This window comes from Elgaria multicarinata, chromosome 4 (assembly GCF_023053635.1).
Source record: "Elgaria multicarinata webbii isolate HBS135686 ecotype San Diego chromosome 4, rElgMul1.1.pri, whole genome shotgun sequence".
Classification (NCBI taxonomy): Eukaryota; Metazoa; Chordata; class Lepidosauria; order Squamata; family Anguidae; genus Elgaria; species Elgaria multicarinata.
Genome location: NC_086174.1, coordinates 124,193,781 through 124,215,513, shown reverse-complemented (window position 1 = coordinate 124,215,513; position 21,733 = coordinate 124,193,781). Strand labels below are relative to the sequence as shown.

At 41.0% G+C, this 21,733-nt stretch overlaps 1 protein-coding gene across 1 annotated transcript in view; it reads left to right on the top strand.

The window, feature by feature from the left end:
* The window catches only part of EIPR1 (EARP complex and GARP complex interacting protein 1), a 74,683-nt gene extending 54,756 nt beyond the window's left edge, over positions 1 to 19,927 (top strand). The window contains exons 6-9 of the mRNA XM_063125134.1: positions 669 to 805; positions 3,665 to 3,832; positions 5,493 to 5,660; positions 19,627 to 19,927. Of these exons, the coding sequence (XP_062981204.1) occupies positions 669 to 805; positions 3,665 to 3,832; positions 5,493 to 5,660; positions 19,627 to 19,801 (648 nt within the window). The 3' untranslated portion in view covers positions 19,802 to 19,927. The remainder of the gene's footprint in view (positions 1 to 668; positions 806 to 3,664; positions 3,833 to 5,492; positions 5,661 to 19,626) is intronic.
* The last annotated feature ends 1,806 nt before the right edge of the window (positions 19,928 to 21,733 follow it).

The following is a 21,733-nucleotide window of genomic DNA, read 5'->3' as shown; positions in this document are numbered from 1 at the left end:
TAAATAAATAAATAAATTCTGACGATAAGCGCTCTTTTCTCTTTTTCTCCCCCCCCCCTTTTAATGTGATGCTATAGTGGACAATTTATTTACGAAACAAAAAGTTATATATCTAGTTTTAAGCCTCAATGGGCAGTCTCCATGGAGCTCACCACTGATTCCATCCCGAAAGTGGCACCCACACTTGGGCAATGGGGTTTAGTGTTTCTTTTAGGAACTGGAAACAAGCAGAAACACTCTTTTGTGGAATAGGGCAAATCGGCCGAGCTTCCATAAGGGAGCTCTGCCAACCTGTCCCAATCCAGAAACGAGTGTTTCCACCCATTTAGGGGCTTCCTAAAGTAAGCTCTAAATCCCTGTTGTGCAAGCGGTGGGCCCCACTTGTGCAGCAGCCCACTTAGACACTGCCCACTATACGCATACATACTTGAAGAACGTTATTTTTTTTGTAATAGACAGAACCACCAACAAGGCAGTAATATGTTACAAAATGGAACTGTTATTATCTGACACATGAATAATTCTCTGTTTTATGCTCCATGCCATTCTGCTTGTTACCACCTAAGTAATTTACTGTGTATAGACAGAAAAACATATCACGCAGGTTTTCAGCTCACATTGGTTTCCTAATAGTGTCACTCGTTGTGGGGTTGTGTTTTAATGTACAGCTGTCGAATTCAGTTGCATTGGAAGGTAAAGGGCAGTTGAAGTTTACCTCTGGACGATGGAGTCCCCACCATAACTGCACTCAGGTCGCCACAGCAAATGACACTGCCATTCGAGGATGGGATATACGAACTATGAAGTAAGAAGTGTGGTTCCTTCTTTATATATATAAAAATGGAAGCTATGTCTATCTTAGAAGTTACTTCTCTGGCAGGGATTTTTCTTCTTTAATATGGACAGCAGAAATGGTTACCTCTCTAGCTGTTCCGACTTGCATGTCTGCCATAGATTTAATAACCTATTACCAAAGCCTGACACATTTTTCCCCTCCTGGTCTTCACATCTTACATGATAGGTGCTGTCCTGATCTTACTGACGTTAATGGTAAAACTCCCATTAGTTTAAATGGAGCTAGATTACACTGTGTGAATATTTTTAGATTGTGTCATTGAACTCTGCAGTGCAATCCAGAATGGAGGGACTCCTCCCATCCTGGATTGATACTGTAAAGCTGACTGGCCCTGGTGTACTAATGACTTCCTTTAACAACATTTTAGGTTTTTTTAGTTAGATGTGTGTGTGTGTGCATGTGGAGAATGGGAATGGATCCTCAGGTTCCATTTGATTTTGACACTATCTTTTAAGATAATGGAGTTTCCAATTTATTAACAGCCAGTTGCTTAGCACAAATTTAGTGTTGGGGCTGCAACATATCAGCATTTTTGGTGCCAACAAACCTAATGCTTCAATATAAGGAATATAGGACTGCTCTCCTGCTCTAGTTGTGATTTTGATAAGCAAAGGAGTGATGTTGTGCACATCTGTTGCCATGACAACAGAAGTCTGTGCAAGCTTTTTAAAGATACAGCTTATCCCCTTAGCACACAGTAATTTATCACTAGCCTCGGAAGACGGATGTCTTGTAATAACTTCTTCTGCCTTAAAGGGGGAGATGACTTTAAATTTAGTTTTATGTCTCCTGCAAGCTCATGGGTGTAGCACTATATTTCCATTGTTTCCAATTATGTTTCTTGATACCAGAAAAACTGATCAATTCAATTAGGAAATTATCTGTGTGTGTGTGTGTGTGTGTGTGTGTGTGTGTGTATGTGCACTTCTTGTTGGTCTGTCACATTCCCCATCTATATTGTATTAGAATATATGTTAAAACTTACTTTGGACCTCTGTACAAGGTCATTATTTATGAATTGCTTCTGGAGCCATGCTGTCTTACAGAAGAGATTGGGTGAGCAACACACACAGTTCACACATAACATTCAACCATAATTTAGTGATATGTCCATGAGCAGGAAACAATCCCTCCTTCCACATAACCAGGAGAAGGAATCAACCAGAATTCAATTTCGCTTTAGCAGATTCCTGGTTTGTTATTCTGTGCATACCAGAAATTGTGGTTTAAAATAATCTCTTTTTTTTTTTAAAGCCAGTAAAATAAGTTAGAGATTGTGGTTCACTTATTAGAAACTACCTAAAGCACCCCAACTTGGTGCCCTCCAGATGTTTTGGATCACCCCTGGCTCCCACGTGCTCATCTTCTTCATTCGCATAGACTCGAGAGCCACAATAGTAATTTATTTGGTGTGTGTGTGTGGCTTAGGTAAATCCCACTGCTCCCCATTCTGTGGGATTTCCATGGAAGTGTTGGCTTATGAAGAAACTCAACCAAATAAATATTACTTTTTCCACCCTCGCCCCCAGTTCTTTACTCTACTGATATAGGATCTAGTCATTCATTCCTCCTTGAACAAAGGCAGCTCATCCGTTGTTGCTGAGCTCCTCTCACTGTCTGTGACTTCACATGCCAAGTTCACAGATCTGTGGCAAATTGCCATGGCGGATTACTGAGGACAAATTTAGGTTGTTTTAGTGCCATGGCCATTAAAACAATCTTTGTTAATTCCTGCTGCTGTAGGGAGAAGGGTGCAGCTTCAGGGGGCCTGGGGAGGGGGGAGGGAACACCCAAAGTTGCCCACCCCTGGTTTTGTTACATAAATAGTGGCCTAGTAGAGCCTGAGTGGCCTCCCTAAATTTAAAGTAGCTCCACTATGATCCTGAAAAGAATATGCCAAGTTGGTAATAAAGCAAAAATTAAATGGAAGGTTCACTTTGAGTCAGTGCCAATAAGAGGTATCTGTAACCGGAATCTGACTTGTCTCGAATCTAGTATAGCACACATCTGCATTGTATCATCTGCACTGTGACATGTGCACATGGTGCTCTGTGAACTTCTTAGCTCATCCCTTACCTGAAAGGTGGGCTTTAGCATGGATACAACCACTCAATGATGCTACCAATATAGTATTAAAGATGTGAGCCTGTCTCTAATGAAGATGACTAGATATTTCTATGGTGACCATATGAAAAGGAGGACAGGGCTCTTGTATCTTTAACAGTTGTATTGAAAAGAAATTTCAGCAACTGTCATTTGTATATATGGGGAAACTGGTGAAATTTCCTGTGCATCACACCAGTTAAAGCTGCAGGTGCCCTGCCCTCTTTTAAATCTGGTCACTCTAGTATAGCTCCTGCACTTTAACTGTTATGATGAAGAGGGAATTTCACAGGTTCTCCATATATACAAATGATACCTGCTGAAATTCCCTTTTCTATGCAACTATTAAAGATACAGGAGCCCTGTCCTCCTTTTCATATGGTCACCCTAGATATTTCTCACCAATGGAGGTTTGTGTGTGTGTGTGAGAGAGAGAGAGAGAATGAAATAACACTACAACTCTGCATCCATATGTTTTGATGTCCCAGATCCGGTCTATTTGTCCAGAATAATCCAGTTGTACACAGACATTTCATTTGAACATAGAAGTAGTTTTAAAGGAGGGCAGCACTTGGCACCGAAGCAAAGGCAGCACTGCCTTAATTTGAAACAAAATAATTTGCAGTGCAAACATGCGCCTTCCTTTCTATTAGCGCTGTGGCTAAGGTTTCATTATATATGTATTTATTCTTGATGTGTCCGCAGCCAAATATATTGTATAGAAAATGCTCATGGACAGCTGGTGCGGGACCTAGATTTTAATCCCAACAAACAGTACTATCTGGCTAGTTGCGGAGATGACTGCAAGGTGAAATTCTGGGACACCAGAAACGTCAGTGAGCCAGTGAAGACACTAGAAGAACATTCCCACTGGTAAAGTCAATTTCTTTGAATGCAAGATTTCTCAGGTTGAATCTAATTGTCCTGTTCTCAAAGCTATACAAACGAATTCAGATGGTGCTGTAGATCTTCTTTCTTTTGCAGAATATAGATATTTTTATACAGCATGCATATTTTAAAAGCTAGCTAGTGTTTGTTTTCTAGGAAGGTATTGACCATACTGTAAAATAGTTTTAAAATGTTTTACAGCAGAGATTAATGATTCCCTTTTGTTGAAGATTAATGTAAAAAGTGTTCTGCATAGCCAAGAGAATATGTTGTTTAGATTTCATAGATTTCAAGGGCAGCATCATCTGTGATAAAGTTATTTTGAACCCTGAAGGTACTTCAGCACTGGTATTAAAGTTGCAACTTCACAGAAACATCTTTTCTTACTGAGAAAATTATTACGCTATTAGAACAGCAGAAAATCTAGAGACATTTGGTATTAACATGATACGTAAATTTGAAAACACAATAGTGTTAATCTTCCCTTTTTTAATAGACTATTTTAATCATACACAGTAAGAATTTGGAGTAAATTTCAGTTTAATTTATCAAGTTAATGTAAGTAATCTATGTTTTTTCCTTAGGGGAAATGTTTTATATTCAGAATTTTGGCATGATGTGTTAGATCAAAAGCAAACATGGCAGGATTTTCATCACTTTTTGTCTCCCTTTCCTTACAACCTATTGGTTGGTTCTGTAAAGAACTGGCCTTACAAAACTAAAAAAAAAGAGAGAAAAGTTTAAGGCTGCTGTTAAGAGAGGATGAGTAGGAAAAAGCATTTTTGCTAATCCCCCACAGGTTTTGTCTTGAATTAGTTTTGGTGTTTACCTTCAGAGCAAAATGTAGTGTGTCCGTGCAGAAAAAGGTTGATGAGAGTCACTTGCCCTATCCCAGATGGAAAGAATGTTGTAACGCAATCACGGTGCTTAGCCAAGCTGTCAGGAAAGGCAGCTGAGGTAAGCCCAGGAAAAGTAATACTCCAGGCCAGAAAAATAACAATGTGCTATTATTTATCAGGGTTGAATCCAGATTTAATTGGCAAAATAAAAAAATAAATCCCCCTTCTGCCAGTAGGGTGCACCCCACTCACATATCTGGATCCAACCACCCTTGGTTTCAGGAGTGGCATTGCACCACTCTTCCCTTCAAGTTTATACCTTCTGCATTGGGCAGTACCCAACCTTTTCCATTCCATGAGCACAACTTGCATTCGTGGCGTAAAAACGTTGGATACTGCCTAATGAGTTGGATCCAGATTTGCCTTCCATGATCCCTCATTTGAGGAGGGGGAGAAGAATTTGCTGGTTCCTTCTTCCCCTACAACCCCCAGTGACATCTCCCACAGTGTTTCAGAGAGTCCCCAGTCCTCAGAGGCAGTTTTTGGGGGGACACAGTAAGCTGCAGGGGGAAGGAAGACAGTGAAAATGCATCCAGTGAGAGAGTCCCATGCATGGAGTTTCACCTATAGATAGTCTGAATCCTACCCATTCTCTGCCGTACTGAGGCTTGATTAAACCCAGACAACTAGTCCATAAGGCTTTAGCAACTGAAAGTTACTTGACCGTTTGAAATCTCTGTAACATTGTTATTTGCAGCCAATAATGGTTCCAGTGGCTAATTTTGCAGTTGTGTTGATGTTTTTAGGGTTTGGAATGTCCGTTACAATCATTCACATGACCAATTAGTGCTGACAGGCAGCAGTGACAGCAGAGTCATTCTTTCCAACATGGTATCCATTTCTTCTGAACCGTTTGGGCACCTGGTAGACGATGATGAACTTAGCGACCAGGAAGACCATCATCAGGAAGACAAGTAAGAAACTTGTTTGTTATTAATTAACTGCCATAACATTTTGTGTGAGTTCCAGTTGTAGCTTAGTGAATCAGGTGCTCTCAATTGACTAGGATTTTTGTATATACACCTTATAGGTAAGTAACTTAACTTACTTGAATTTATTATACTATCTACAGCTGTGGAACTGTCACCTCATAATTTTAATTGCTCTTTTACTTCACATATACTGAAATCACATGATAGCACTGACTTGGAAGTTAAAAGGAGGCTGTGGGCTTCCATGGGGCTGCACATTGTATAAGGAGGGGAAGGTTTTTCATTTTCCACACAACTGTTGTACTGACATGCCCTAGGTGGTCTGGGTGGATATTTCACGGAAACACAAATTAGGTTTCTGTACTACTAAAATCCTGATGGCCTCTTGAAAAATTGCCACCCAAAAATATCAGTTATCATTCGAAGATTTGTGGGCATGATTTGGCATGTGTGCCGGGGGCCTCTGACATTTCCTTTTGCATTCCCCCGAGGACACTCTGAACTCTTAGGAGCAGCTTTTCACGTGGATTGGAAAAGGACCCAGTGTGCCTATGGGAGTTCTGTCTTAGTAGTCATAGAATCATAGAATAGCAGAGTTGGAAGGGGCCTACAAGGCCATCGAGTCCAACCCCCTGCTCAATGCAGGAATCTACCCTAAAGCATTGGGTTTAGGATTCCATTGGATTCATTGGATTCCATCCATTAATTTTCTAATGCAGGGCTGCAGAACCCCCAAATGTTGTTGGCCTATGATGACCATAATCCCTAACCATTTGCCATGCTGGTTGGGGGTGATGGGCGTTGAAGTCCAAACCATCTGGAGTGCACTAGGTTGGGGAAGGCTATTCTAAGCTACATGTTGAATAGCATTCATAGAATTGGGGGGAGACTAGGCGTCTTTTCAAACCAGTTTGATTATGTGAACTTTTTATAGAATTTTCACCTATGTACAATCTAAAATTTTGGTCTTTGGAAATATATTTCTTCTTTCTTGTCCACAGTGGGTATGGTAAAGAATTGTTTTCTTCTTCTTTCTTGTTAGCTTTTAAGTAACTAAGATCTACTACAATATCCACTCACTTTACTTGTTCTCTACTCTAAATCTGTACAGTTCCTTTAGGCTTTCCTCATGTAATTTGTCTTCCTTAGATTCTTTATAATCCTTATAGCTTTCCTCTGAATCTTTTCCAAATTGTCAGCAACCTTTTTGAACTTCCATTCTACTCTGAACTGCAGTACTTCAGATGATGTTTTATTAGTGCTGAGTAAGGCAGCATTATCTGTGCTTTAGTCTTGGAAGCCATGCTTCTGTCGTAGAAATAAAAAATAAAATAGCATTGGCCTTTTGTGCTGCAGAATCACGTTCTTGACATGTTCAGTTCATTCTCCACTGCAAGCTCTATTTCTCGGAACTGCTGCTGCTTAGATCATCTTTGCTATTGTGACATTTAACATCTTTTCATATCGAATGCCTTATTAAATTGCCATTCAGCTATTTGGCCGATTGAGACAGGGTTTGATTTATTTATTTTTTAAAGCCTGTTCTCTAGGACATATGCAGCTCCTCTCTCCCATTTTATATCATTCATAAAAGGAGAACCAAGCCTTGGGCTTCCTCCGCACTACATATGTAGCGCACTGCAGGTGACTTGGGAGCACACATGCCTATGCCTGCACCCTTTCAGTGAATGAAACACATGAGCACACATGTAAGAGCCCTGTCGCATGGGCTCCATATGAAGAAAGGTTAGGGCAGGGTGGAACTCATGCTTCGGAGTCTCATTGCCACGTTTGGCCTCAGCATCTAGTTAGTATCTTTTGCCTAGGGCCCCCCTCAAACTTAGAGCCTCAAACTTAGAGCCTGCCCCTCTTACCAAATGCAGTATGTGTGTGAGTCTCCGTAGTTCTGGTATTCATTGTGCCCATAATGAACTGAGAGTGCAGCCAGCAGTGTAAGAACCAAAGAACACTTCGCTTGCAAAAGCAGCCCTGGGAAGACTCCATAAAAACTATGTCTACACAGCAGCTGTTCTTTGCAGCGACCATCCATGCATTGAACACTTCACCAGTCCACAAAGGAACATTTACTTTGATTTGTGGGAAAATGGGGAAACAGTTTGGTCAGTCCACGTGGCAAATCTCTGTACACGCATGGCTTGAAGTGTGGAGAGCCACCATACGATTGCAGCTGTAGGCAAGCATCAGTATGTGTGAAGTGGGTCTTAGCCACAGAACTGTATCCTGTAGCGACATATTTTGGGTTTGTGCTCAGTTCAGCCATATCAAAGTTCCCCTATACCTGCCCAGCACTGAAACTTTTGTCACTAAATATAATTATTTATTTATTAAATTTAGATCCCACCTTTCTCCCAAATGATGATCAAGGTAGTGAACAGCAGTTAAACGAAATGTGAAAGTATATTTGTTAGAATACACAGATGAAGCTTCACATTTCTTCCCTTCATGCACAAAGGAGGAAGAAGCAAAATGCAACCCAAGGCTCTCTGAAGTGCATTTTCACAATAGCAAATTATGGTTTATTGTTCTCTTTGAATGGTACCAGTGTTGACAATTGGAGGAAATGCATATGCACCATTAATTTCTTAGCTGAGCTGCCAAAGCCTTAAGTATTTTTCTTTTTTCTGGAACAGGAAAGTTCAAAGAGATTTTTAATTCTTTGCTTTTGCATAATTGCATTGGTCCAGTTTCTAAATGTGTTCACCTTTCAAAACAGTCCTTTAAGAAGATTATTTGGATCACAAAAGTCACAAGGTCATGAAATACATGTGAGGAGGACCAAAATATAGAGATGTTAAATTTCACAAAACGTTGAAGCCATGGAAAAAAAGCCATTTTCCCTGAAGTGGAATGGAGTATCCTGAAAGTCGCCATGGCTGGCTGGAACTCTGAACAGTAGCTCTCTGCACCACAGTATTTTGTTCTAGATCCCCACTTGTGTTGTATAAAAGAAAAGTAAAAAGGTCTTTCCAGTCTTTAACCTAAGAAAAAGTTAAAATGAAAACTTCATCATGTAGTAAAATATATTGTAGTACTGACATTAAAAAAAATTAGCACTGGAATCTGAATCAACATGTCTTTAATTTGAATATTTTGATCATACTGTTCAAAATCTTTTAAATGTTGATTTAATTTCTTCAGAAGTTAGGAGATGGGTCGTAGAATAGAAACATAGAATCCTAGAATAGTAGAGTTGGAAGTGGCCTAGAAGACCATTGAGTCCATTCTTTAGGTTGTTGTCAAAATATTTTGTTCATCCTAACTTTTTGGAGTTACAGGGGCATTCTGAATAATAAGGAAACTCTTGCTAAATAATCCAAGAGACACATCTATGGAATTGTATAGTGTAGGCAAGCTGTGAGGTTACATTAACTTTCTAGGCAATGCAACAAAAGATTTTAGTACCTTGCTAGCAACAATAAGAGCATTTATTGTTTTGAATTTTATCCTTGTAACAACCCTGTGAGAGGAGGTTAGGTAGAGAGCGAATGTGGTTGTGACTGACCCAAGATCACCCAGTGAGTTTCATAGTTGAGAAGGGGTTTGAACCATCTCTCCCTAATAAAATTCTTAATTTACTCTGCCATAATGGCTCTCCATAGCAACACACTAACATTTTATAAATTCACATGACTAACGTTAACTATAGCTAAGTCTGTCCCTAACCTAATATATAGCAAGTGAAACAATTCACTAGTTTAAACTACTGGCTATCAAGGGAGAAGTATTCCTGTCCTTACCAGAAACCAGGAGGAGATGGCAGTGAAGGCAGGAGGTGTGTCAATCAGCATCTTGCCAGTGCGTGGTTGCTGATTGGCTTGCCACACTCATTGACATCAGCAGTCTATATAGGGGGCAGCTAGCCAACCAGCAAGTGCGCTTTTGCACAATTCTGGCTGAGATGCCTGCTGCATTTGTTGCTATATGTTGTAGGTTTCTGGTAAGGACAGGAATTCCCCTTCTTCCGCAGTTTCCCACAGTAGCAGCCAGTAGTTCTTAGTGAAGAACTGCTTCTTCAACTGCTGCTGCAGTCTGGGCTCTGCTGGCGCATAGCTCTTAAACATCATCTGAACTGAGCATGAAATGCAGCTCTTTTTTTTCTGCAGTAAAAGATTAAATCGCAATCAAGAAATTAAATTGCAATCAAGGAATCTGAACAGGAACATTTAAAGAATATTCCTGTTCAAGTTCATGGCTATCTCAGTTGATGCTTTTTTAACAAAAAATTATATCCTGCCCACTAACAGCAATTAAAAGCAACTGTAAAATTCATCCATATTCTCTCTGTGTGTTCCTCTCTCTTTCTTTCTCTTTCTCTGGCCATTTCTACACCTGCCTTTCCCCCCCGGGATCGTCCCGGGATCATCACTGTGCATCCAAATGACACACAGGGGATTCCCGGGAGCAGGTAGGGACGATCCCTCCATTTTCCTAGGATAATCCTTAGGTGTAGAAAGGGCCTCTCTCTCTCTCTCTCTCTCTCTCTCTCTCTCTCTCTCACACACACACACACACACACACACACACACACACACACACACACAAAACACTCACACACACACACAGGTGCAACAGATAAAATAGGCACCAGATAAAGACATGGCTATCAGATGAAACAAATGCCTGCCTAAACAGGGAGGTATTTGCCATCCTGCAAAACACCATACGAAAGGGATCAATTGAGCCTCCTGGGACAGAGGGCTTGACAATTTAGATTCAGTTCAGATTTTGATGCCAGGCTTTTTTTTTAATAGTTCATGGACAAGTTCAGCCACTCTTTTTAGTATACACTAATGCTACCAGCTCTTTTAGCTGCAATGTAACACCTATAAAGTAGATATGATAAATATTTAACTTGAATATTTTAATATGCTATTTGCGTGTAGTCACCCCACATTCTTCAGGACTCTGTCAATCATTTTTTGTCCATTGAGAGAACAGGATGAATGTCAGTCCTCAAATATTCTTTCTTGCTTCATCAACTTGTATAGCAGGAACAGCAAATACAATTTATCTCATTTCAAGATATTTTTTTTAAAATCCTCTTCTAGCAGTGAAAGCAAGCATAATACTATTAAATAAACCTCTTGCATGGGCTCATACGGTACACAGAGTACTCATCTAAAAACAAAATAGAGAAAACTGAAGAATATGTAGAAAGGCAGTGACCCAGTTCACACAGTCACTGCAACTTAAACAAGCAAATAACCTGTGTCCTGTTTAAACCACGGTGATTGTGTGAATTGGGGCAATTTAAATTATCAAGGGCTCAGTACATCAGTGTCTAAAGAAATGCTAAAGAGTTTCTTATGTTGAGAGGTCAGGTGGAGGAAACATTTAAAAAAGCTCAATTTTTGGCTGCCTTTATTAATACACATAGCAAATTAATAGCAGAATGTATATAATTCCACCTGGGTGTGTCCAGACTGATGGATCTCACCACTACTAATCATTTTGCTGGAATTCCATATTTCCCTCCTTAATGTACATTTTGTGGTAAGAAAAAAAGATGGAAGAGGAAGAGGCAAAACACAGGAGGATTGCAAATAGAAGATGAAACCTTCATATAGACCCACCCCCACCCCACAAAATTCTGTAAATGAGGCAAGGTGATTGCATGATACACCCTCTGAGTCATTAGTAAATTATCTGGATTATCTGATATATGTTCTGGTTACCTCTGCAGGCCAGGGGTGGCTAATGTCCAGGGATTGAGGACTGCATTGCCCTGCTGGATTTCACTGGGGGGTGGGGGTGGCGCAGCCCTCCCCTCCCAGCTTTTACTTTGAAATAGCCACTTTTTTTGACTGCTGCCGGTGGCAAACTTATTTTTCTTGGTTGCCACCACCAAGCCACTAAATTTCAGCACCAGATTCGGAGGTGTGGCTGGGGTAGTGAGGGCCACATGCATCCCCAGGGGCTACATATCCCGTTCCTGGCTATATGCATTTTCTAATTATTTTGTAGACACACACACACACACACACACACACACACACAGGCATTACAATTGATTGACAGAGGTATATAAAATAGGAGGTGGTTGGAAGAGAGCAGATAGAAATACTTCCTTCCCCCGGCCTTATCAATATTAAATCTTAGGGACATCAAATGAAGCTTCTTGGAAATAAGTTTCAGGACTGACCCAATGAAGAAGCTCTTTGGATAATTGTAGTATGTTTTTATGCTTCACTGTTACTGGGAGTTCTCATGGATGGAAACTTGAGGTAAACATACTTTAAATATTTGACCAATAGTGTGAATGGCCTGAAGAAGAAAAGAATTAGGGGTTCATCAGATGAGTGATTTATTGCACACTCACTACTGCCCACTCACGGTTTTTTGCACATCCTTTAGACAACACCATCCACCCCCATGTGCCTCCCGCTCCTTCTTGCCTTTTTTCCATCCCAAAATGGAGCCCTTTTAAGCTGACTTCTTTTTAGGAAACAGAACATTCCATCATTGCAGGAAAAGCGGCGTGATAAAAATGGCCCCTGAATGGGCCATGTGGTCTTCTCCGGGAAGAAAGAGGAAATATAGTGGGACAGGAGCAGGGGTGGAGAAGCGAGAGTAGGGAACCATGATTTCCCTGCATCTAATTACACTCTCAAACACAGCCTTTGATAGTTTCATCCTCGAATGAGCATGAGCCATGATGGCTGACGGATAGTTTGATATTCTGAGGAGGTATGTTTACTCAGAGATATATTATCTCTGAATATGGAGATTCTGGCCTTAGCTAGACCTAAGGATTATCCCAGGCAAATGGAGGGGTCATCCCTGCCTGCTCCCGGGATCCCCTGTGTGTCTTTTGGATGCACATGATCCCGGGACAATCCCAGGATATAGGCCTAGTCTAGCCATGGCCTAATTTAACTATCATAGCTAAAAGCAGTCCTCTATGATTTTGCCTAGGCTTTTTTAATGTGGACACAAGAGCAGTACTGGATAGCGCATTTGTGTACTGATTGTGTGCAGGAGGCATCTGGACGTCTCCTGATGCTAACACAATGTTGGACTTAATGGACCTTGGTGTGATTGAACACAATCTAACAAGACTATGCAACTTGTCACTCAAATTGGTATCATTGCCAAAGGACTGGAAGGTAGCTTACATAGTGCCAGTTTTTATTGGTAGGGAGGGGGATCTAGGAAATTATAGGCCTTCTGGCTGTAGAATTATTGAAATTGTTAAATGTAATAGTAGAAAAACAAGCCTTGCTGAAAGAGAATCAGCATAGCTCCTAGTTCACCAAGCACTTGCTGGTAGATGTCTGCCCTGCATCTTCCACAGTGAAAGCAGTTAATTTATCCAGCTTTTCTGCAATCCCCTTATCTCCCTTTAGTATTCCTTTAACTCCCTTCTTATCCAACAGACTAACCATCTCCCTAGCCAATTTCCTGATTTAGGTTTGTTTGTTTTTTAAGCATTCCTCTCAACGTTTTTAGCAGTACCTTGCTCAGATTCTTCTTTTTGCAACCCTTATTGTCTGCTTCCATTTCTGTTGCAAAATTTGTTGTGGGTAGATGGGGAAAGGGTTGTTGTCCTCATAGGAACATAGGAATATGCCTTACGCGGAGTCAGATCCTTGGTCCATCTAGCCCCAGTATTCTTGATACTTCATGGCAACGGCTCTCCAGGGGCTTCAGGCAGGAGTTTGTCCTGTCCTACCTGGAGATACTGGGGATTGAACCTGAGGCCTTCTGAATTTGAAGCATGTGCTCTACCACTGAACTGGGGCAATATTTCCACTTCCTGAACGAACCCTTCTTTCTAATAGGTTCTTTGACTCTGTCCATGACAGTGCCATCCTCTGGTGATACCTTTCCTCTGCAATACATTCTAGGTGAATAACTCCCAAGTGTTCTGAGGAGATTTGACCCTCTTAACTTTCCCTTAACTTCCTTTTTATCAGTCCCCTCATTTTCAAGGCATTTCCTCTTTTGAAGTCAAATGTCACTGTGCTGGACTTTACTGGCATTTGTCTGCGTGCATGTATGTTGAATCACGGTTGGACTACTGCAACCTTCTTCTCTCTGGCCTTCCTTCTTCTCACATCAGTCCGTTGGTTTCTGTTCACCACTCTGCCGCAAAGATCATCTTCTTAGCTCGCCGCTCCGACCATGTTACTCCGCTTCTGAAATCTCTTCATTGGCTTCCAATTCACTTCAGAATCCAATATAAACTTCTCCTGTTAACCTTCAAAGCTTTTCACGGTCTAGCTCCTTCCTATCTCTCCTCTCTCATCTCACACTATTGCCCCGCTCGTGCTCTTCGCTCCTCTGATGCCATGTTTCTCGCCTGCCCAAGGGCCTCTACTTCCCTTGCTCGGCTTCGTCCATTTTCGTCTGCTGCCCCTTACGCCTGGAACGCTCTTCCAGAACATTTGAGAACTACAAGTTCCACCGCAGCTTTTAAAGCTCAACTAAAAACTTTTCTTTTTCCTAAAGCTTTTAACACTTGATGTTGTGCAGACTTCTACTGTTACTTTCTACTGTTAGTTTTACCCTACCCTGTGCCTGCTTACCCTACCCTGTACCTGTTTGCATTCTCTTCCCCTCCTTATTGTTTTACTATGATTTTATTAGATTGTAAGCCTATGCGGCAGGGTCTTGCTATTTACTGTTTTACTCTGTACAGCACCATGTACATTGATGGTGCTATATAAATAAATAATAATAATAATAATAATAATAATAATGATAGTGCTATCGTTGATGTTCCAGTTGGTTCAACAACATTACATTCTTGCATGATGTCGTGGGTGCCCACGACATCAGGATTAAATGTCCAGGGTTTAATCTGGATTAAATTAGGATTAAATTTAGGATTAAATCCAGGGTTGCTGACCCACTGATTGGTTCCATGACAACTGTTCTAGTGCACAGTTGTTTAGGGTATCTTGAAAATTATTATTTTGTTGTAAGTAGAATGTGTATTTACCCAATCTTTGTGAGGGTAATTAAAGTCACTTGCTAGTACAACACTGTCTCCTTTGCATGCCTCCTTGATTTTTCTAACCCAAAAGTACAAAATTACTTCTGAGGCCTCATGATGGTCTACATTGGGGTCACCCAGTGAAGCTAATTGGCAGTAGAGTGTGGACAAATAAAAGCCAGGTACATATTCAAACAGTGCATATTGAACTTATGGAATTCACTGCCAGAGAAAGCGGTGATGGCCACTGGCTACCAATGGCTATTAGCCACATTAGCTAACCAGACCTCTCCCCCCAGTTCTGAGCTGGGTGCTTTGAATAACCCTCTTGGGGAGTGAAGAACAGGGGAGGTCTGTGGCTTTTCTACCCTGCTTGTTGGCTGGCTTTTGCCTGAAGGAGAAGGCTTGACCTAATGTCACCAATGCTCTTAAATTCTTCTTGGAAGACAAATGCAAATATATGCTCAACAAATTTAGGTTTTGAAGGCACCTTGGTATGTTTCTCTGAGTGAGATGAATAGTCGAAATGAGATATTAAAAAAAAGTAAAAAGGACTGATCCCACATGCACCTGCCGGCTATGTCTATTTATCGATTAGGATAATTGTTAAACAACTGCATAGGTATTACATTTGCATTTTTTTCTGATGCTTGAGTGAATTAATATGACTTCTTAACTAATAATATTTTGGAAACTGTATTCTGTAGTGAGAGATCATTCTTTTTTCAACCTAGGAAAAGCTGTAACTTGCTGATGAGTTCATTTTAAAAAAATACAACAAGGAATTAAGCTATGTTATTGGATCACGTTTGCATGTTTTCAGATGAGAGGGATTCAGCTTTGCTGGCTTTATTTAACAGTCCTGATGTTTATCAGTTGTTGCCTGTAGCTACAGGGACAGGGCATCTGCAGGGTGCATTTTACAGCTCTGTTTGTTCCTCAGGCTGCCATCTGAGTACCCCTGCTGTATGCTGTTGCCACTTAACTAGAACTGTTTATTTTCATTTAACTTTAAGGTTGAACAGTTTGATGGCAGTTAGAAGCTTGGTGATTTCTAGTGGTCTTAAAAATATTTTTAAAAGTTGCATTTGATGATAACTGCATGGAGTCATGGGTGCTATGAAACCCTAAAGCCTGCTAGCATGAGCAGTGATTAGAAATGGGAGAACTCAACACTGAAGCGCTTATTGAGAGTGAAGCTTGCTTCTGTCACCAGGCTGCAGTACCATTTGCCTTCAAGCTATGCAACAGAATTAAACTTTTATTGTGTATGAGAAGCTTTTGGTCAAGTTATATATCTAGTAGGTGTTTCCTGCTGTTAACATGGAGACAAAAAAGGGAAAATAGAAACCAGCTGTCTGTCATAGGTCTTAAACCACAGAGGACTAATCATGTAATTTTTCCACCCTTCCGTATCCAATCATTTGCTGTGCTATTTATTTTTTATTTTAAAATTTGTTTATCCTGCCTTGCCATAAAAATCCCCATGGCAGATTTCACAATGAGATATATTAAATGCAAATAATAACTTGATGTATAGTTCAGGTTCTCTCCTTCTTTCATACACACATGCACGGACCCCGACTTTTTTTTTTTTTTGGCCTGGAAATGCCGTTCTCTATCCAGGTAAACCATTGTTCAATAGAGGGGCCCCTATACATGTAATCCCACGTCTAAACATCTACAGCGTCATAGTAACTCCTCTGAATATTGCAAATAAGTCATGAAAAAATCCTGAAGTTAGGTAAGCTTAAGCAACTGTCACCATAAAGTTTTAGCAAAATGTGTTTTTTTAATGAATTCCTTCACAGTTTATACCGTAGTTGTTAAATGGCCGAAATGAACAAAAAATAAGACTGTATCAAACATAACTCTTTGTCTATTGTAGATATGTTGCCTCCTTCCTTGCCACAGTTGTGTGTGGGCCAAGGAAGGATCCAGTCTAGATACCATTCCAGGCTGTGCACCTCAGGCTAGTCATTCTGTTAGCACCGCCTTAGACATCTCGACTGGCGTAACAAGAAAGTAAGAAATTCCTTCGCAAGCCAGAAGGGGAAGCCCCTCCCATTCCGTCCAAAATTTGTTTCTAACTTTTGTTAAGAGTATTTGGTATCCCATCAGATTTGCATGGAGAAAATCATCGGTTGTTGTTCTGTTGAACTTGTCCATCATAGGAGAAGCTTAGACAACATTTGGCAGGAAAGAGGCCCTTTGTATCTTAGAATCATGGAAACATAGAATAGTAGAGGTGGAGGGGCCTATAAGGCCATCAAGTCCAACCCTCCGCTCAGTGTAGGAATCCACCCTAAATCATCCTGAAGAGCAAGCCTGTACTGTGTAGTATTTTTGTGTGTGTATTTTTTAAAAATGGGGTAAGGGAAGAGGCTTCTCCATTCTGCATGCTGCCAGCTTACTTTAATCCCCAAAGGAAGAGTCAGAAAAAGACAGAACAATTTAAGAGGACAAAAAATAGCAGAGAGGAGCAAAAATGTGCAATAGCGGTTTTTCTGTTAATGCAGTGTATCATTCTTTTGCACACCTCCCCACCCCCATGACTTACATTTAATTGTTACACAAAACATTAGTATATTCTCTTGTATATAACAGACAGCATGAAGGAAGTGGTGGAAGCCAGCCATTTGTTGAGGCTTGTTTATCGAACTCCTTGTTAACCCGAACGCCTGGTTAACTGAAAGTCGGCCATGACCCCTGACAGTGGCATGTACTATGCATTCATTGCTCCCTTGCTTATTCAGAGACATCTGAAATCTTCAGGATAATGGAGGCTCATATAAGTGGGTGAGCCTGGCATGAGGCACACTGCCGTCTGGGGACTTGACCAACTTTCACGTAAGCCAGGTGTGTCAGTTCAAAAGGAAATCTGAAAAGAGTGTGTGGGAGGCTAAATAGATGCAGGCTCCAGAAAAAAAACACCATAACCATAAGTGATCTCTCTCTCTCTCTCTCTCTCTCTCTCTCTCTCTCGTACTTACATTCACAGTACACATCATTTTGTTGCCCAGCTACTACACTCAGATTATTTCAGTTGATGGTTCCTGATGTTGAACATAAGAAACCTCAGTGAGGCATTACTGTTGCAGCTTTAGTCTTCAGTAATAGGGACATAAATTTAATTATAACTTTCAGTTTACAGCGTGCTCTTCTGGAAGGCTGAACATCCATTACGCCACATAATGCCCTCCACCGGTGCAAACAGGGCATTGGGTTGGGAACCTGTTCTTCAGAAGGGCTTTACTGACGGAAATCCTGGTGTGCGTGTTTTAAATAATAATTAGCGGATGCAGGAGTGACAGGGAGAGAAGCCCCATTTTAGAATCCTGACTATTTTCATTGGCATGGTTGACACGTAATGCTAAACTGAGTTACATACGGAAGCCTCTGCACTTGTGCATTCACCCCTTCCTGAGGCTATCATTCATTGATATCGCCTTCATATTTTAATAGGCTCATTGCGTGTTCTGGATGGGGTTGCACTGAAAGATCAGGTTCGTAGTTTGGGGGTAGTCTTCGATCCATCACTGTCGTTGGAGGCCCAAGCGACTGCGGCGGCTCGGAGTGCATTTTACCACCTTTGGCTGGCTCACCAACTACTGCCTTTTCTGGACTGGGATTGCTTGGCCACAGTGGTACAGGCATTAGTAACCTCAGGGCTGGATTACTGTAATGCACTCTATGTGGGGCTGCCCTTAAGGCTGCTCCAGAAGCTGGAGCTAGTGCAGAACGCAGCAGTTCAGCTGTTGTTGGGAGCTGCCTCTTTTTAGCATATAACTCCTTTGCTGAGGGAATTGTACTGGCTGCCTATTGGCCACCAGGCCAGGTTTTAAGTTGTGATATTCGTAAACAACTTGGGACCAGGATACCTGAGAGAGTGCCGTCTCCCTAAACAACCTGCCCATTCACTTAGGTCATTGGAGGGCATGCTCCTGGTGGTTCACATCGTGGCCCCTTCTTTTTGGAACTCCCTGCCCCTGGAGGTCAGGCAGGCTCCAACACTAGGCTGCTTCCAGCACCTCCTGAAAACAACTCTGTTTTGAGAAGCCTTTCTTAACCGACCAGCCATTGTTTTTACTGGTCCTTTGTTTTAGATTGAACCATTTTAATTTGCTTTTTAAATCTTCTTTCTTTTTACTGTTTATACCTTTGAGCACCACTCTGGAATCTATTTAAGATATGGAGTGGTATATAAAAATTGTAAATGAATACATAATATTTTCTGAATATCACAATGAAAATACCTGTATATCAGTCCTTAGCGTGTTATCCACTAGATGCAGGGAACTAATGTTATAACTTTTGGGAAGCCAATGAACATAGGACATAGCTCCCATCTAGTTTCTCTCTTGGCTACGCATGGAGGAGAGATGTACTTGACATCTCCCAGTCCTGATTCACACTCGCTGGTGGCCATAGCACCTCTGTCTATAATACCTCCTATGGAAGGAAGGAGTACTGAACCTGCAGCTGGTTTTTTGACCTATTGAGAGCCACGGCTTGCCTCTAAAAAAAAGAGAGAAAAAGAACAAGATCACCTTTCTTTAAAAAAAATAAAGAAAAAACTGATTGCTATGAGCAACTAGTTTGTGGCTATAGTGAGTACATTCATTGGTTAGGAGATGCTAGTTGCACTGGTTTGATGCTTGCATTTGGTGTGGGCATAGCCCTGTAGAAGTGATCCAAATACCGAAATGCCTGTTCAGGAAACTTTGCTGGGTGATGTCTTTAAGAAACCCCATGAGCCTTCAGCACAGAACTTAGAGGAACGATATGATATCTTTTGTAAATAGCTCATGAATACAGCATTATTTCAGATAAGCATTTTTCTCTGGACTCCGTTGCACACCAAGCCGACTCATTTGAAGAGGAACAATATTTTCAATGCTTTCCAAATCAGAACTACTTCAATCACTTTCTCCCCCCCCTTTTTCTTCTTCTTCTTCTTCTTCTTCTTCTTCTTCTTTCAAATTCTAGGATTAAAGAGCCACTTCAGGACAGCATAATAGCTACCTACGAAGAACATGAAGACAGCGTATACGCAGTGGAATGGTCCTCAGCCGACCCATGGCTATTTGCCTCGTTAAGTTTTGATGGACGGCTTGTTATTAACAGAGTTCCCAGAGCTCTTAAATACCACATACTGTTATAAATCTGTTCAGATTTCTTGAGCATCATTATCTCAATATTGGCTGATAATTGGAAATACTCTGTTCGTCAAATGTGTCATAAATGGAATGCCAGCCCTTTTCTCTGTAGTGTAAATATTTGGAAATTAAACAAGTTCTGTTCAAAATGCGTTATTACTGTGTGTGTTTTTGTTTGTTTGCAACAGTTAAAGAGAGAGAGAGAGAGAGAGTGTTTAAAATCCATATAATTGAGAGGACTGGCTATCCAACTTCCTTGTACAATATGTTTTGTGCCAAACAAATTAGTTTAGCTCTTGAAGGTGAAACTGAGCATGGCTCAAGCGGAATGCAGCTTCCACAACTCATTCTTCCCTTCTCAGCCTCTTCTGGCAACTGCTGTGGCCCCATCCCCAAATCTCTAGAGAGCATTGTGAGTGGTGTCTTTCTGGTCTGCAGTGGGAGGGGAGAATTGCCTCAAAGCCCATAATCTTGCGGTGCTCCTGCAGGGTTCCCCAATGTTTTGGAAATCTGTCTCTCCCACTGCAGCTCTGAAAGACGCAGTTCACAGTGTTCCATGTACACTGATGGTGCTATATAAATAAATAAATAATAATAATAATAATAATAATAATCTATAGGTCCTCTCAAACCTCTGGAGAGGTTTGGGTGTGTGTGTGAGGAGTGTACTCAGGCTGCAAGGAGGTGGGAGGAGACGGGAAAGATTGGTTGTGGAGGCTTGCCTTCTGCTTGTTATTATTTTATTAGTTATTCCATTTATATCACACCTTTTTTGCTCCTTAAGGAACTCAAAGTGGCATACATAATCCTCTCCATTTTATCATCACAACAACCACCCTGTGAGGTAGGTTGGGCTGAGAGTCTATGACTGGCCCAAAGTCACCCAGTGGGTTTCCATGGCCGAAGGGGGACTAGAACCCAGATCTCCTGACTCCCAGTCCAACACTCTAGCCACTACACTACACTGGCTTGCGCAACATTGGATTTCACCCAAGGTAGCATCTACCTGTAAATATAAAATATAAGTGGAGATAAATGGGCCTATATTACCAATACACTCTTACACCAGAGTAATACATGTCAGTTTCACTTAAGTATGACCATAGTGTATCCATAGTAACATTCAAGCATATGGTGCAGCAAATCGTGTTTTAAAACCTTTTTGTATTCAGAATAAATAGATATTTTTGCTAACCAAAGGAAGTGAGGCAGGTGGCTACTAGGAGGAGGGCTTTGTCCACTGTGGCACTCCAGCTGTGGAATGAGCTCCCCAGAGAGGTCCGCCTGGCGCCTACACTGTACTGCTTTCGTCACCAGCTGAAGACCTTTTTATTCTCTCAGTATTTTAACACTTAATTTTAACTTAAAATTTTACTGTTCTAACTCTATTTTAAACTTAGATCAATTTTTGCTGCGTGGTTTTATCCTGGTGGTGCTTTTGTATTTGTGGTTTTAGACTGTTGGTTGTTTTATTATGGTTTTAGTTTTTGTGAACCGCCCAGAGAGCTTCGGCTATTGGACGGTATAAAAATGTAATAATAATAATAATAATAATAATAATAATAATAATAATAATAATAATACCACCACCACCACCACCACCACCACAGGGCGCTGTTCTCCTAAGTATTCCTGCTTTTTAATAGACATCATGCATTAGAGATGATGATGTGTGTGGTGTTTTACAAAGCACAGGGGCAAGGAGGCAAAGAAAGTGCTTTGGGCCTGTTAAATATATCCCACTTTTCCTCTGCAGAGAAGGCAACATGCACTGGAGGGCTCAGATCTCCTTGGCCTCAGAAATGTTCTGGTACCGAGTGACTTCAGACTATGCCTGGGACCGACTGACAAGCTATGAACACTTAAACATCCCCAATGCTGTTTTGTCATTTCATTTGTATTCCTCTGTTATGGCACTCTGACTCAGTCCAGTACTG